Raw genomic sequence first — 12,775 nt, 5'->3', positions numbered from 1 at the left:
TATGGGCGATAACAGATTTTTTTTGGTCTGGTCATATGTTTTGCTTCAGAGCAATTGCTCACAGATAGTGCATACCAGAGTCAGCAATGGAGCGACCATTTGCAAACTGCACTTTGACACATAATCACAGTGGTCAAGTTCGACGAGAAAGAGCTGTATACTTCCTTAATCGGGTAAGGCGCGACTGCCGCTGCTGCTGCTGTCTCGGAAAATGACATCATGATCCGAGCATGCCAATCACAGTGCTGAGAAGCGACTGTGAGATCCACTTGTCAGATACGGGATTGCGTCCAGAAGTAGTTTAGCGTCGAGATGGTGGAGCCCGGTACCTGATCGATCTTGTTGACACTCGGGGGATCTGGAGGAAAAGCGGACTGTGGACCATGTTGATGCTGGTCCAGAAGTCGAGCAGGCAAGTTGATTGGCGATCCTGTGCGTGGGTTGCGATGCATGGAGGGTGCACGCTCCTTTCCATCTGGTCCGTCCGTTGGAATCGAACCCCACGGCCACACTCGAATCTCACACTTTCGCTCTCCTCCGTGGCGGTGTTATTTTTAGCCCTAGGTTGACTATTGTCCCTGACTCGTGCTCCAGGGTTCCTTTGAAACGGGGTCAGGATAAGAGTGTATTAGTAGGTATCGATGTGGATCAGCCTCCCGAAATTTAATAGCGAATCGGAAAATCCAGAAACATGCATCCCAAGCGAGTACAGTAGTCCTTGAATATTGGGCCACGGCCTGGGGCTTGCAATCGCTTCCGTCCACTTCGACACGGCATCAAAGAAAAGGCCATAGGTCCCTCCACTCATGTCGGGGGGGGGGGGGGATGGAGGTACGCTTTATAAATCATATCACATCTTGTTTAGGCCAATTTCACCTCGAGTTAGTCCTCGTTTGATGGTGAGAATTGCTGCGTAGAAGGCTGCCACCGAGACCCGGGCTTAGACTCAATGGTCGCAGTGATAGGGTCCTGTCGATGCGCATTCAAAGTCGTCGACTGGCGTACACCGTGCCTGTCTGCAACTCCGTATGGGACAGCGACTTTATGGACCAACTTCCAATTCTTCGGTATTCGAGGCGATCATACCCATAGTAGGTCCACCAGCCCTATGTATGACCATTGGCAGAGGAAGGGTATCTAGCGTTGATGGTGCCTGGGACAGCCGTTCAGATCTTGGGTTCAACGTTGCGAAGCTCACTACTGTACTGAGCTTGCGAAAACATATCTTCTGCGGGTCTGCACAATGGCCTCAGGTGCCCAGTGATTGCAATTTCCTCTTTCAGTCTGACGCGGGAGGATGTCTCATCGATGAATCTCCGCGCATGAGATGGTTGGATTGGACGAGAGTCAAGCCAGCGCTATGGAAACGCTGAAATCTGACGTGAGGTTGAAGGCCTGTCGGTGGGACCTACTACCCACAGTCTCACAATGCCTACTAGTAGTAGTCTGTGATCTATTTTAACCGTTCTGGAATCACATGGTGATTGAGCCAAGTCAGGTCGGACAAATCCTGACCTCACCGCCGGACACTGGCAGACCTTCAAGCTGTAGAAGAATGGGACTTGTCGCGGCCATACTTCGCTGCTGCCCAAAGCTTTGAAGACGGGGCCGAATTGGTATCAATCGACTGTAACAAGGTAGAATTAAGTTCGAATTTCGGAGCTACAGGGAGAAGGGCAATGGAAGCTTACCATTTCAATGTTTGAACATGAGAAAGTCGAAAGTCACTGCTGTGACCGGTAAATTATAATCAGCAAATTGACCCGTGCAGGTGAAGATGTCAGAGCGGAACATGCTCTGGTGAATACCTATACGACATGAGCGTGATGCCTCTCATCAAGTATATCTCACTTGATGGGCTACATCTCATTTAACGTACTGTCGGATAGCTGGGTGTGACCAGAGAAATCTTGAATGCGATTCGACACGTACATCGAGATACATCAAGGTCAGTTGCACGTTTGATGCTTTTGCTTACCATCATCGAAAGCATAGATTCAGTTGCTTTCTACCCCCCAAACGTCGGGCTAAGGCTTCTATCCACAGCTTAGCGCGTTTGCGGGATTGTATTAATCTGAATCGCCGAATGGACGACTCAATACATCCATCTGACAGCCCGTAATAAGATATCTCAACCTTGATGGAACTGGTCCCAACATGCACCCTTGATGGTCAGAACTTGGCCGCATCCACCGACATACAATGAGACCTTGTCATTTCATGCGCTGGCTAACCTGCAGCTCTTTTATACCCGCACGACATGCAAACAACCTTAGCCGCCGATAGTTTTGAACTCGATGTCCTCGGAGTTGGCCGTGGAGCTGTATTTGAGAACCGGAAGACTTGATGGTTGAAGGTTTCGCGATGTCAGCAGTACGAGGTTTCGGTGGGGTTCAGGCACTTCCCATGTACAGAGTCTACCGACTACCGATTAGGTACAGTACCTACTTACAACTACGTATGTACTATGCAGTACATAGTTAACCACTCACTTAGATAGTACTACTCCCTGCATGTAGTTTCTGAGTAATCAAATCACGACTCACCTTCCACCACCTTCAATTAGATAGCTCAATAGGCTGAGAGGCTGTAAGGGTCACTAAGGTTACAGGAGTGACCGATAGGCGCTCGGTAAATACGTCAGTAAGCGGGTACCCCGGGCGGGCTTGATAAGCTGCGGGGCAGCCAACCGAGCTGACGAGGATGATAAATCAGCTTCCTGGACCATCGGCCTAACTATAAAGACTTGTCAAAGCTGATATTTCTAGTTCGTGGTCAAATTCCCCAGTCCCAGATTGAAAAAGTTCTTGCATATTCTTCATCAAATATACAAACTCGTCTCTGGAAAAAGAAAGCATCATGTCTGCAAATGCAAAAATCGTCCTCGCGACCGGCGCGTCATCAGGCCTGGTAGGTACTATAGTTCGACCCCGAACCAAAACACACTCGTCTCCTCTACGTCTTCCCTCTTCAACTTCAAAGCTGTTCTACAGCTGCCTACGTAATGTTCAAGTACTACCTCAACCGCATTGCAAGGTTCCGACCCCTTGGTACTGGAATCTTCAAAGCTCTGTGGGCTTCACGCACAACAACGTCCACCGCCGAATTGCTGACCTCGACAGGGCTTCGAATCCATCAAACAACTCCTTCTCGACCATCCCGAGCCTTACACCTTCATCATCGGCGCCCGCGATACCAAACGCACACAGGCTGCTTACGATGCTCTCAACTACGACACCGCCCAAAATCAAGTCCATATTCTTCCATTGGACCTGAAAGACCTGCGCAGTGTGCAGCTCTTTGCGCAAAAGGCACTGACTCAGCTGGGGAGACATACTATTGACTTCTTGTTCTTGGCTGCGGGTACACTCGATGCTGCCCAGGGTCCGTCATCTCATGGGTCACAGTGGTGTGATGGATTGGTTGTCAATCATCTTGGTATGTGTTTCAACGATCCCTTTGACGATCCTTCGTTCTTGCCTGGACCGCGTCGAGGCGGTGATTGCGGGGAAGGGCTTGACCGAAGGAATGAATCTTTGCGAAGTGACCAGCATATTAACGATCTGCGTTACTTTGCTTTCTAGCCCAGCACTATCTGGTTCACCTCATCCGGGAAACACTTCTCGCATCCAAGTCACGCATTGTCTTCGTATCTTCTGGTGCAATTCGCAATGTGCGCGATCAAGACCCCAGTAAGTCATACACCTAGAATTCTCTGAGAAATCGTTCTATTTCATCATCATCATCATCGAATACCGCCCAAAACTCACAAATTTTGTATTTCTGTCCTCTCAAGAAACCCTCGACACGGACATGAAAGCCAATTCCGACGCCGGAAAGTACGTCGTCTACTGCGGCTCCAAGTTCGTCCAGTTGCTCGGTGCTCATTACTGGCGTCAAAATCTGCCCGGTTGTACCGTTGTGGCTGTTTCCCCAGGTCTGGTGCCCAATACCAACCTGGCCACCGATATGGGCCTGTCGATGAACATGAGTGATGCCAAGACTGTGCCTGAAGGTAAGTTCTCTCAGCAACAGCAAAACCTGAAATGACCATCCTTCTCCACATATGACCTCTTCGACACGTTTCTAATACTTGTCGAATCACAGGAGCCCGAAGCCTTCTTGAGGCCTTCACCCGCAACGACATCCCCGCTGATCCCGAGCAAATCTTCCTCACCAGCTGGGGCGAGTGGTGGCCCAAGGATGTGTACGCCTTGAGTTTGGATTCCGATCTGCAGAAGAAGTGGTGCCCGAGTCGGGAAGAGATTGAGAAGGCCGAGGGGTTGGCTGGGCAGTCATGATACTGTGAAGCTGGAACCCGTGTCAAGTGTGAAATATTTCTCTGGCAGATACGGTGCAATGTGCATATGATAGACGTGTCTAGTAGACCTAGAAACATATGATGCCATTCGGTGGAACGTGTGAAATGAGAACAGTATCTAGAGATGGATCTCTTATGGACATCCTCCCGAGGAAAGTCGCATCAACTGTAAGTTACCATAGTCTACATCACTACGTCTAGCACTTGATTTTCAGTGCCCACTGCCCAAGGCCTATTATGGTTTCTGTAAAAGTTTACCAGTCACCACATATCTATCGATTCAGTATTCACTGCGTCCAAATCAACTACCACCTACACAAGTCAAGAGAAATGCCTGACGGGATTAGTCTTATATTTACTCAAAATCCACGCTTCGCCCCCACCAAGGATTCACAAACTTGCAAGACATGCATCATGGTAAATTACACACACTCAGAGAGAAGTGGATATCGGCAGCCCAGCGCAGGGCAGTATTAAAACTTGCAGCAATAAATTATCCCATCCACCTAATAAATCCGCCCAAAACTCGCTCGGCTCCCAAAACATTCATCGGTCGTTCGAACATGGACCCCCTGTGAAAAGTAAGAAGTGATCAAGAGCCCCAATGCGCAGCAGTAAAAGTAGATTTGAAAGACATAAAAATTGAAGATGGGGATATCAAAGGGGAGAGAAAAACAAATAGTCTGATACTAGCAGAGATGATCAAAAAGCAAAAAAAAAAAAAATATGGGTGAGGCTGACGAGCCACAAGGGATATATGAATTGAACAGAGAGGGTCGTGAAAAACAGCAAAGGGGGGGGGGAGGGGGGGGGGGAATATAGAAATGGCAACGTGGCAAAGTCGTCAAGAGTCAAGTATAGCGCAGTTTCCGTGGGAAGCGCTGAAGAATCGTAGAAATCGGAATAAGTAAAATTAAAACAGGGGATAATAGAAGGGAGGGCACCGGGTTGAAAAGTAGGAAGAAAGATTAAAGGTGCAGGAATATAAAGTGAAATGCATGTCTGCAGTTAGAGATAATCCCAGGAGGGGATAGGATGGAACATGGAAGGGTGGGTGTGCACGTCTTGGCGTCGCATCTGTACGGTTGCGTCGACGACATGCCTCCCCTCGCCAGACTTCCCGAGGATGAATCAATCATTCAGTAGGCAAACACCAGGGCGGTAATGGCACCGATCGCGACACTTGCGAAAGAAACGGTGGCCGAAGTGGCGCTGTTGTGCTTGGCAGAGGTGCTGGCGGCAGGGGCAGAGCTGGTGGTCGCGCTTGCGAATTGAATGTCGGCAGAACCGGTGAACACGTGCGGGCGATAAGTGTATCCCATGGTTGAACTGGGCTTGAGAGACTGCGTGCTGTAAAAGTCCGAGCTGAAAGAGGATGCGTCGGTCGAGGTCGCCTCAGCAGACGTGGAGGCCACTGTGGAAGTGGCGGAGTGAGTCGATGAGGTAGAAGAGTGAGTTGAAGAGCTCTCCGAGGTTGAGGTCGAAGTAGTAGACGCAACAGTGCTAGTGGAAGTCGACGTCTTCGAGGAAGTGGTGGTGCTGCTGCTGGAGCTAGAGGAGCTGCTGGAGCTACTCGAACTCGACTCGTCAATCTTGAGGGACTTGCCCAGATGAAGACCATCACTGCTGGTGTCAAACACCACAATTTGAGCCTTGGCCCCGGAGGGCACGGTGACCACACAACCAGTCGCACCACCCGCGCCGGTGAAGACATCCGGAGCCTTCATCCGGTTCACGCCCATGGAGGAAGGGTCGATCCGGCATGGGAGACCATTGCATCCATCGCCGTCGCACAAGATTTCAATGCCGAAATCGGGCTTGACATCGCGGAAGGGAGTCGCAGGCTCAAGGTAGATAGGGTTCCAGCCGATCTTCAAGTAGGTGTCGCCATTGGAAGCCGTATTGGCTCCGGCCGTGAAGGGAGACCAGTTACCCACGGGGTTGGAGCTGGAGCCCCACACACAAGCCTCCTCCACCGTGACACCGGGGGCGTTGACATAGTATTGCGCCGCGGTCTCGCACCAATATGAGGTTCCGGGAACGGCGAGCGTGGACAATTCCTCCACGAGGGTCGGAATCAGCATGGCCTCGTTACCAGGCAAGACGGTTTGGCAGAAGGCAACCGGCTTTCCAGCCTTGTTCATGGCCTGAACCGCACCTGTACCATCGGCACAGTACGGCTTGTCGGGGAAAGGCTTCGAGATCTGGCCGTCCTTGTCACAGTACAAACCTCCATTCTACAAGAGAATGTCAGTTCAATCGATCAACTGTCCCCCTCAATACGAGGCTGCAGCCCCCCGCCCCCCCTTGCATGTGACAGGTGGATGCGGCAGCCCGCCAATATCCCCCCCCCAAAAAAGAAAACATACCATCGACTGAGGGTAACTGTAAGAAGTTGCCTTGGGATCCCATTGCATGGAAACCTGACCAGGAGGACAAGCATAGGGGCAGTAATTGCCCGGCTTACACGGCTGATCGGGACTCATCGCCCAGCCTCCATTCATCGCATTGGGAGTGACCGCGACGAGGCCTGCATCGGTGGGGAATTGACAATTGCCGCCTCTGGCCTCCAGAGTATGGTTCTCCATCGCCATACGGGCCTCCATGGCATGCTCGTGGCGGTGGCTGATGTGTCCATGGCGTGCGGCTTCCACGCTGGCGATGAGAGCGACGAGCGCCTGCGCGCCGACGAACTTGAACTCGATCTTCATGGCGTTGGAGGAGGAGGAGGAGGAGGAGGAGGAGGAGGAGGAGGGGATATTATATAATCGGCGATTCTGATCCTTTCACGGTGGGTTTTCGAGATTTCTTTATGTGCAATATTGACAATCGCGGCAAAGGATAGACCAAACGAAGGTGGTATACTTCCAAAAGAGTGAATGAATGGAATTGGCCCAAGGCCGAGCGGGAGGGGACACACAGCAGCTCACAGAGGATGAGGTCGAAGGAGAGAAAGAGCCGGACGAGATGAGCAAGCCAGACAGAAAAGGGACCCGGCGCTTTGCCCACTGGGCCGTGGGCCGCCGTCCACCGACTTGATCTTCTGCACCGGCTGTTGTTGGGGGGGGGGGGGGGGGGGGGGGGGGGGCCACAGTCTTTTCCTTTTTCCTCTAGCGGGAAAAAACGAGGGACTTACTCGGGTCGCCCACACCGTGCAGCCACGACTGGACTCACAGCAGGTGACGACACTAACGCAAACCAGGATGGCATCGCCAAAGAGGATCCTCAAAGTCTGGCTCGGTGGGCCAGGACGGTACCTGAGTGGCCCGTCCTCTGCAAGTGGAGGAGGCTCAACCTTTCCTCTTTGGGGTGCTCCGTGAATCTCAGACGGTCAGGGCTCGGCTTGAATTTGGAACTCTTGGGGGGAGATCAATTCTGGGGTTCGACTCCGAGCACCGGAAGAGCAGCAAGACGATTTGAAACTCCACGGCTGGCTAGTGGGCTACTACATAGATCCTGGCCCCCAAGAACAGACGCCACTGCATGTTCGACTTGCAACGTTTTGATTGTTCATGTCTCAATTGAGCCGGGCAGCGAGACCGTTCATTTATGAGATCAGATTTGCCAATGAGCCCCGGGCATCAGCCAGCGGGAGGTGATCACGTCCGTGACTCATGTTGAGGCCAAGCAGCCAGCAGCAAACAGTTGCCCCTGAGCAAATCCAAGCTGCCGTCCGTCGAGCACCTGATGAGCCCGCTAGTGGATGCCACTAGCGACTTAGCGTCAGGGGTATGGATCCACTATCACGTTGACCAGCACAAATCAGAGTTGACGGTACCCCGACGGTTCCTGCTTGGCAAGGGTTAGCAGGTGGGGGATCACCAATAACCTTATGGCAATTGCCCAGTAGTGGAGCCCTGGAAACTAGTACTAACGAAAGTCGTAAAGTCACGAAAGGGTCCTCGGCGCGTCTGAGATGTTCAACTGCTCGAGTGACAAAGCGTGAGGCGCAACTTGTCACAGGCACCGCCGTGAGACTCGAATCTCGAGTCTCTAAGACTGAGTCTGTCGCAGACCTACCAACCCTTTCACACCAGTCAAGTAGTCCCGTAGCGAATGCGTTATGTGGCGTATATCGCAGTTCCTGCCCAAGGACCGGGAAGACGTCGATGCGTCCTCCTTGGTCGGGTCCGGGATCCAGACCGTCAAAGAGGAAGGTAATCACTCACCAGCTGAATATTCTAGGACTCTAGGTGAGTCGTGAGACTCGTGACTAGTCAGTCAGGACTCTAGGAGTCTGCTGTTGCAACTTGCAAGATTGCTGTTCACCGTTGCGGAAGAATCCCGTCCCGTTACCGCCTGAGGCAAAAAAATATGTGCCTGGGTCTCAAACCTTCTACCACTGTAGCTCATGTACTAAAGCTTAAGTCATATGACCTGCTCTGTGTCCTGACTCCTGAGGTCCTCGTATGCACCCATGTACAAATTGTATATTAAGTGTTTTCAGTGCAGTCATTTATCGGGAATGGCCCTGAATGCTCCGATACAGATTCAAATCAGTGCCGTTGTATGTTTTGGGCTCAGTTGTCAGGGCCTCGCGTCCCATGTATCATTCTTCTACAGAGTATGAACTATATAAGCTGTTCCCGCTGCGGCAGCATGCCACTTGAGATCGACTCGTGATCGACATAATTCATTCGTCGTGCTCCAATACCTAATTTGATTGGAGCTACCGCCATACCCTCGCCAAAGGGAACGTCGGCACTAGCGGTAGATAACTCACATGCTTTGCCGTTTTGGCTGTTGCTGTCCAAACTCTGACATACCACCATTATTGCTTGTTGTTCACAATTACAGGGTTCTGGTACGGCTCAGAGTCCGGAGCGGAATGAGCCATGAAGATCTAGATCTGCAGCCTGACACCTAGAACCTATGATGAACACTATGGTTTAGGGAAATTGGCTCTCATTGAATAAGCTCGGTCCAGACTGCCAATAGCAGGTCAGTATGATTAATGTGCAATGCTCGACGGTTCGCTAGCTCACTTTTATCGGACTTGTGACACGGGCATAGACACGTTCAACTACCATGATTCACCAGTAGCCAGTGAAAAAGGTAAGTATTTTCTCCACCTCTCGCATAGTTCTCGAGATGACGCGGGAAAGATCTGTGACCGAGCCTGTCCCGACTCCCCGAGTAAATCTGTCGGAGGCTGATTGCTCCAGGCCTTCTTTATGATCTGAGCGTATGAACATATTCCTGATGCACCGCACGTACTCACAGTACTCTTTGAGTTTCTACGTGGCTCATGCTGTGAGCCACAGTCTGCCCACTGCTCTGTCTTCCTTAGGTGCTTTCAATTACGACGTTATCAGCTCTGAATGACACTTCCAACTCGAACCTGAGGACAGGGCATCTGCAGATTACAGGGCTCTCGGACAGTACTTGAGGGTCCACATTGCAGCGAAAAGTTGCACACGGCGTGCATCATTCTTATACACCAAGATCCAGAGATGGCACTGGCGAGCAGCGGCACAACGTCCTTCGATGATTTGGGCAATTTTCCATCATTGCCACGGGCTGTAGATGAAACTGTTCGAAATTCCGTCTCATTCAACTCCTACCTGCCAGCAGACCTGCCTTGAAGCCGTGGTAATTGGAAAAGCCCGGATCAAGAACATGACAGAAGGTCCTTAGCTGCGTTCTCATAAATTGTACGACAAGGTTAACAACGGTGTCATAACACCAGTCGAGATTGGCTGAAGAAAACCTCGGTTCTGAGCCATTCTCAAAGAGCCATATTGGCCGCTCTGCGGCATCGTTCAGGCAATCCAGTGCTCGCTTGGACGGTCTGCATGTTGCGTGCGGGTTTCTTCTTGATTTTCACCCTCCTCGAATATACCAGTCGAGTACGACGGTGAAATCTCTGGGTTTCTGCCTAGGTTCTTGGCGCTGTGTCCGACCACTCAAGTCTCGCAGTGGATGGAAATGCACTGTCGCCAGCCAAGTAGTATATGCCCGGGAAGTCAAAGATGGCGACAGAGATCATATTGCACCTCCAAATGGTCGTCTTGCGGATTTGCCTCAACGCAGAGTGTGGCCTTTCCGAGAGAAAAGCTACTGCGCCCGACTCTTCAGGACGACTTTCCACAATTCTAGCGTTCGAATGCTGCAGAACCCTTCGGTCCCTCGCAGGTGAAATCAATCGGGTCGGCATTTTCGGGGCGGAATCTCGGATAAGGCAATTGGAGCTTTCCGGCGCCTATTCTCGCCAACGGCCTCGGCGGGCTCGGCGAAGGAGTGCCCAGCCGAGCCAAGAAAGCACGCTGTGGCGGATTCAATTCTAAGAGGTGCGGTGGTCAAATCCATCTCCATATAACACCAACCCACGTACCATGAAATCAAGATTGAGTCAGCAACAAATTTGCCCAAGATCTTGGCAAGTGCTGATGTCACCGATCTATGAGGCACGTGATGAACCACCGATGGATGAGTGGTTTGAATTCAGAAGCCACACACTGCGAGAAGTTCAAAATGTTATTTCCTGTTCAACAGATAATCCGAGTGAGCTCTGAAAGTCACTCTGTTTGAATACGTGCCTCGACAGACGACGAAAAGCAAGAGCTTGATATGGCGGGGTTTCTAGCGTATCACGAGCCTGATAGTAAGTATCATTGTTCCCTAGACCTTCAATTCTACGTGTCAGCATACATTGGACATTATTCGTTCTCCCTCTTTTCCCCAGATCTCACTTTTCAGAGACTGTCTTGGCTGATTCAATCTGTAGTCGTCTCAATCCTGGTTATCATCTCGTTCTTCTTCTTTCTATCTATAGCAGAATGGGTGTCGACTAAAATCATTCGGGCCGGCATTATTGGCCAGATCGCGGTTGGGATCATCTATGGAAAGCCTCTTGCCAACATCTTGGAGCACACTTGGCAGGAGACCTTTCTCGCCATTGGCTATGTTGGCCTCATTTTGATCATCTTTGAAGGTACATCAACTGTGACCCTCTTGAGTTCGGGTTGAGCAAATACTAACATCGTGACCGGGGCATGGAAACAGGTGGTCTCCAAGTGAGACTGGATCTGTTGAAACAGAACTTCCTTCTTAGTGTGGTTGCAGCTGCTACCGGTGTCTGTTTTCCAATCGGTCTTTCATATCTACTGCTGTATCTCGGATACGGCTACGGTGCGTGATTCTGCCCATTCATATCTCGATGCCATGTTTGCACGAGTTGCTGACCCTCTACAGGCGCGGTGGAAACTTTCATCATTGGATCTGCGCTGTCAGCCACCTCCTTGGGCACTACTTTCTCAGTCATATCGTCTGCCTCGGAGGCGATCGATCTCTCCCAGACCCGGGTTGGATCAGTGCTTGTCAGCGCCGCCGTTATTGATGATGTAGTTGGCCTTGTATTGTCCAGGTAAGGAAATGGCCTCTCGATCAGCAAACCATCAAGACATACTGGCGCTAAAACACGGGTTTTCATAGCGTCATCAGAGATCTGAAAAAACTCTCTGGGCCCGAATCTGGAAGTGCGAATTTAGGCTGGATCATCGGCCGTCCGATCGTGGCATCTGCAGCCATGGCGATTCTCACTCCCGTCTTCACCAAGTGGCTTTTTGCTCCCATGTTTCGACGCTACATTGAGCATAAGTTTGCCAAATACGATCACGTCTCCAACATTCTTTTGATGGTCCTGGTACTCTCTGCATTTATCAGTATTGCCGCTTACGCAGGGACTTCCGTGCTCTTTGGTGCGTTCCTTGCCGGCACGTTCCTCACTTACTTGCCGAGCAAGCATCCAGATGGTCCGTTTGTGGTGATGACTCGCGAGGAAGGGGAACAAAATGCACTCAAAAGCCCCACGTTCACGCATACATTCGAGATGTACCTTTTCGATACGCAGAAGTATCTCATGGAGCCGCTGTTCTTTGCAAGTATCGGATTTGCCATTCCATTTGTTTCGCTCTGGACTGGAAAGCGCATCTGGAGAGGCATTTTGTATACATTGCTTATGGCGATTGCAAAGGTAAGACCATCCTGCATGTTTGTTTTATGCTTTGATTATGTCAGCTGTCTATCTTTCGAACAGAGTCTGACTCTTATCTGCAGTTCATCGTAGGCGTTTGGATCCCGGGTTGGAGATCCTTCACCGGGCCGAAGAAAAGATCAGACAAAGCCAGCGACTCAACAGCCAAGAATGACAGGAACGGCGGATATGGTTCAGCATCCCTGGCTGGTTTACTTCTTGGCTCCGCGATGGTGGCACGAGGTGAGATTGGCCTTCTCATCATTGAAATTGGCTACAATGAGACGGAATATGTAAGCGAGGAAGGCCTCATCACTGCCGTCTGGGCTATACTCCTGAATACGATCATCGGACCAGTGGTCGTGGGTAACCTGGTCAAGTACAAGGGCAAACGTATCGGCGAGGGTGAATGGGGCTTACAGACACAGGGCCATCCACTGTTGACAGAGTCAAGCACGCAACAAGAAGCGTGAAGCGCA

General features: G+C 51.0%; 3 protein-coding genes across 3 annotated transcripts; 2 read left to right on the top strand and 1 right to left on the bottom strand.

Moving 5' to 3' along the window:
- Positions 1-2,859: 2,859 nt before the first annotated feature.
- Positions 2,860-4,301, top strand: N7539_002483 (uncharacterized protein; the record flags this gene model as incomplete). The annotated part of the gene is made up of 5 exons (XM_056932086.1): positions 2,860-2,910; positions 3,123-3,438; positions 3,585-3,692; positions 3,797-4,015; positions 4,108-4,301. The coding sequence occupies 5 exons, from the start codon at positions 2,860-2,862 to the stop codon at positions 4,299-4,301; spliced, it is 888 nt and encodes a 295-aa protein (XP_056792045.1).
- Positions 4,302-5,460: 1,159 nt separating this feature from the next.
- N7539_002482 (SUN domain-containing protein) lies at positions 5,461-7,032 on the bottom strand (the record flags this gene model as incomplete). The annotated part of the gene is made up of 2 exons (XM_056932085.1): positions 5,461-6,558; positions 6,691-7,032. 2 exons carry the CDS (start codon positions 7,030-7,032, stop codon positions 5,461-5,463), a joined length of 1,440 nt encoding a protein of 479 aa, XP_056792044.1.
- Positions 7,033-10,710: 3,678 nt separating this feature from the next.
- Positions 10,711-12,769, top strand: N7539_002481 (cation:proton antiporter; the record flags this gene model as incomplete). Its single annotated transcript, XM_056932084.1, has 7 exons — positions 10,711-10,825; positions 10,869-10,925; positions 11,049-11,255; positions 11,327-11,452; positions 11,516-11,687; positions 11,756-12,296; positions 12,380-12,769. 7 exons carry the CDS (start codon positions 10,711-10,713, stop codon positions 12,767-12,769), a joined length of 1,608 nt encoding a protein of 535 aa, XP_056792043.1.
- Positions 12,770-12,775: the final 6 nt, after the last annotated feature.

This window comes from Penicillium diatomitis, assembly GCF_028827545.1.
Source record: "Penicillium diatomitis strain IBT 30728 chromosome Unknown utg000003l_segment0_segment0, whole genome shotgun sequence".
NCBI classification, from domain to species: Eukaryota; Fungi; Ascomycota; class Eurotiomycetes; order Eurotiales; family Aspergillaceae; genus Penicillium; species Penicillium diatomitis.
This window is presented reverse-complemented; position numbering and strand designations above follow the sequence as displayed.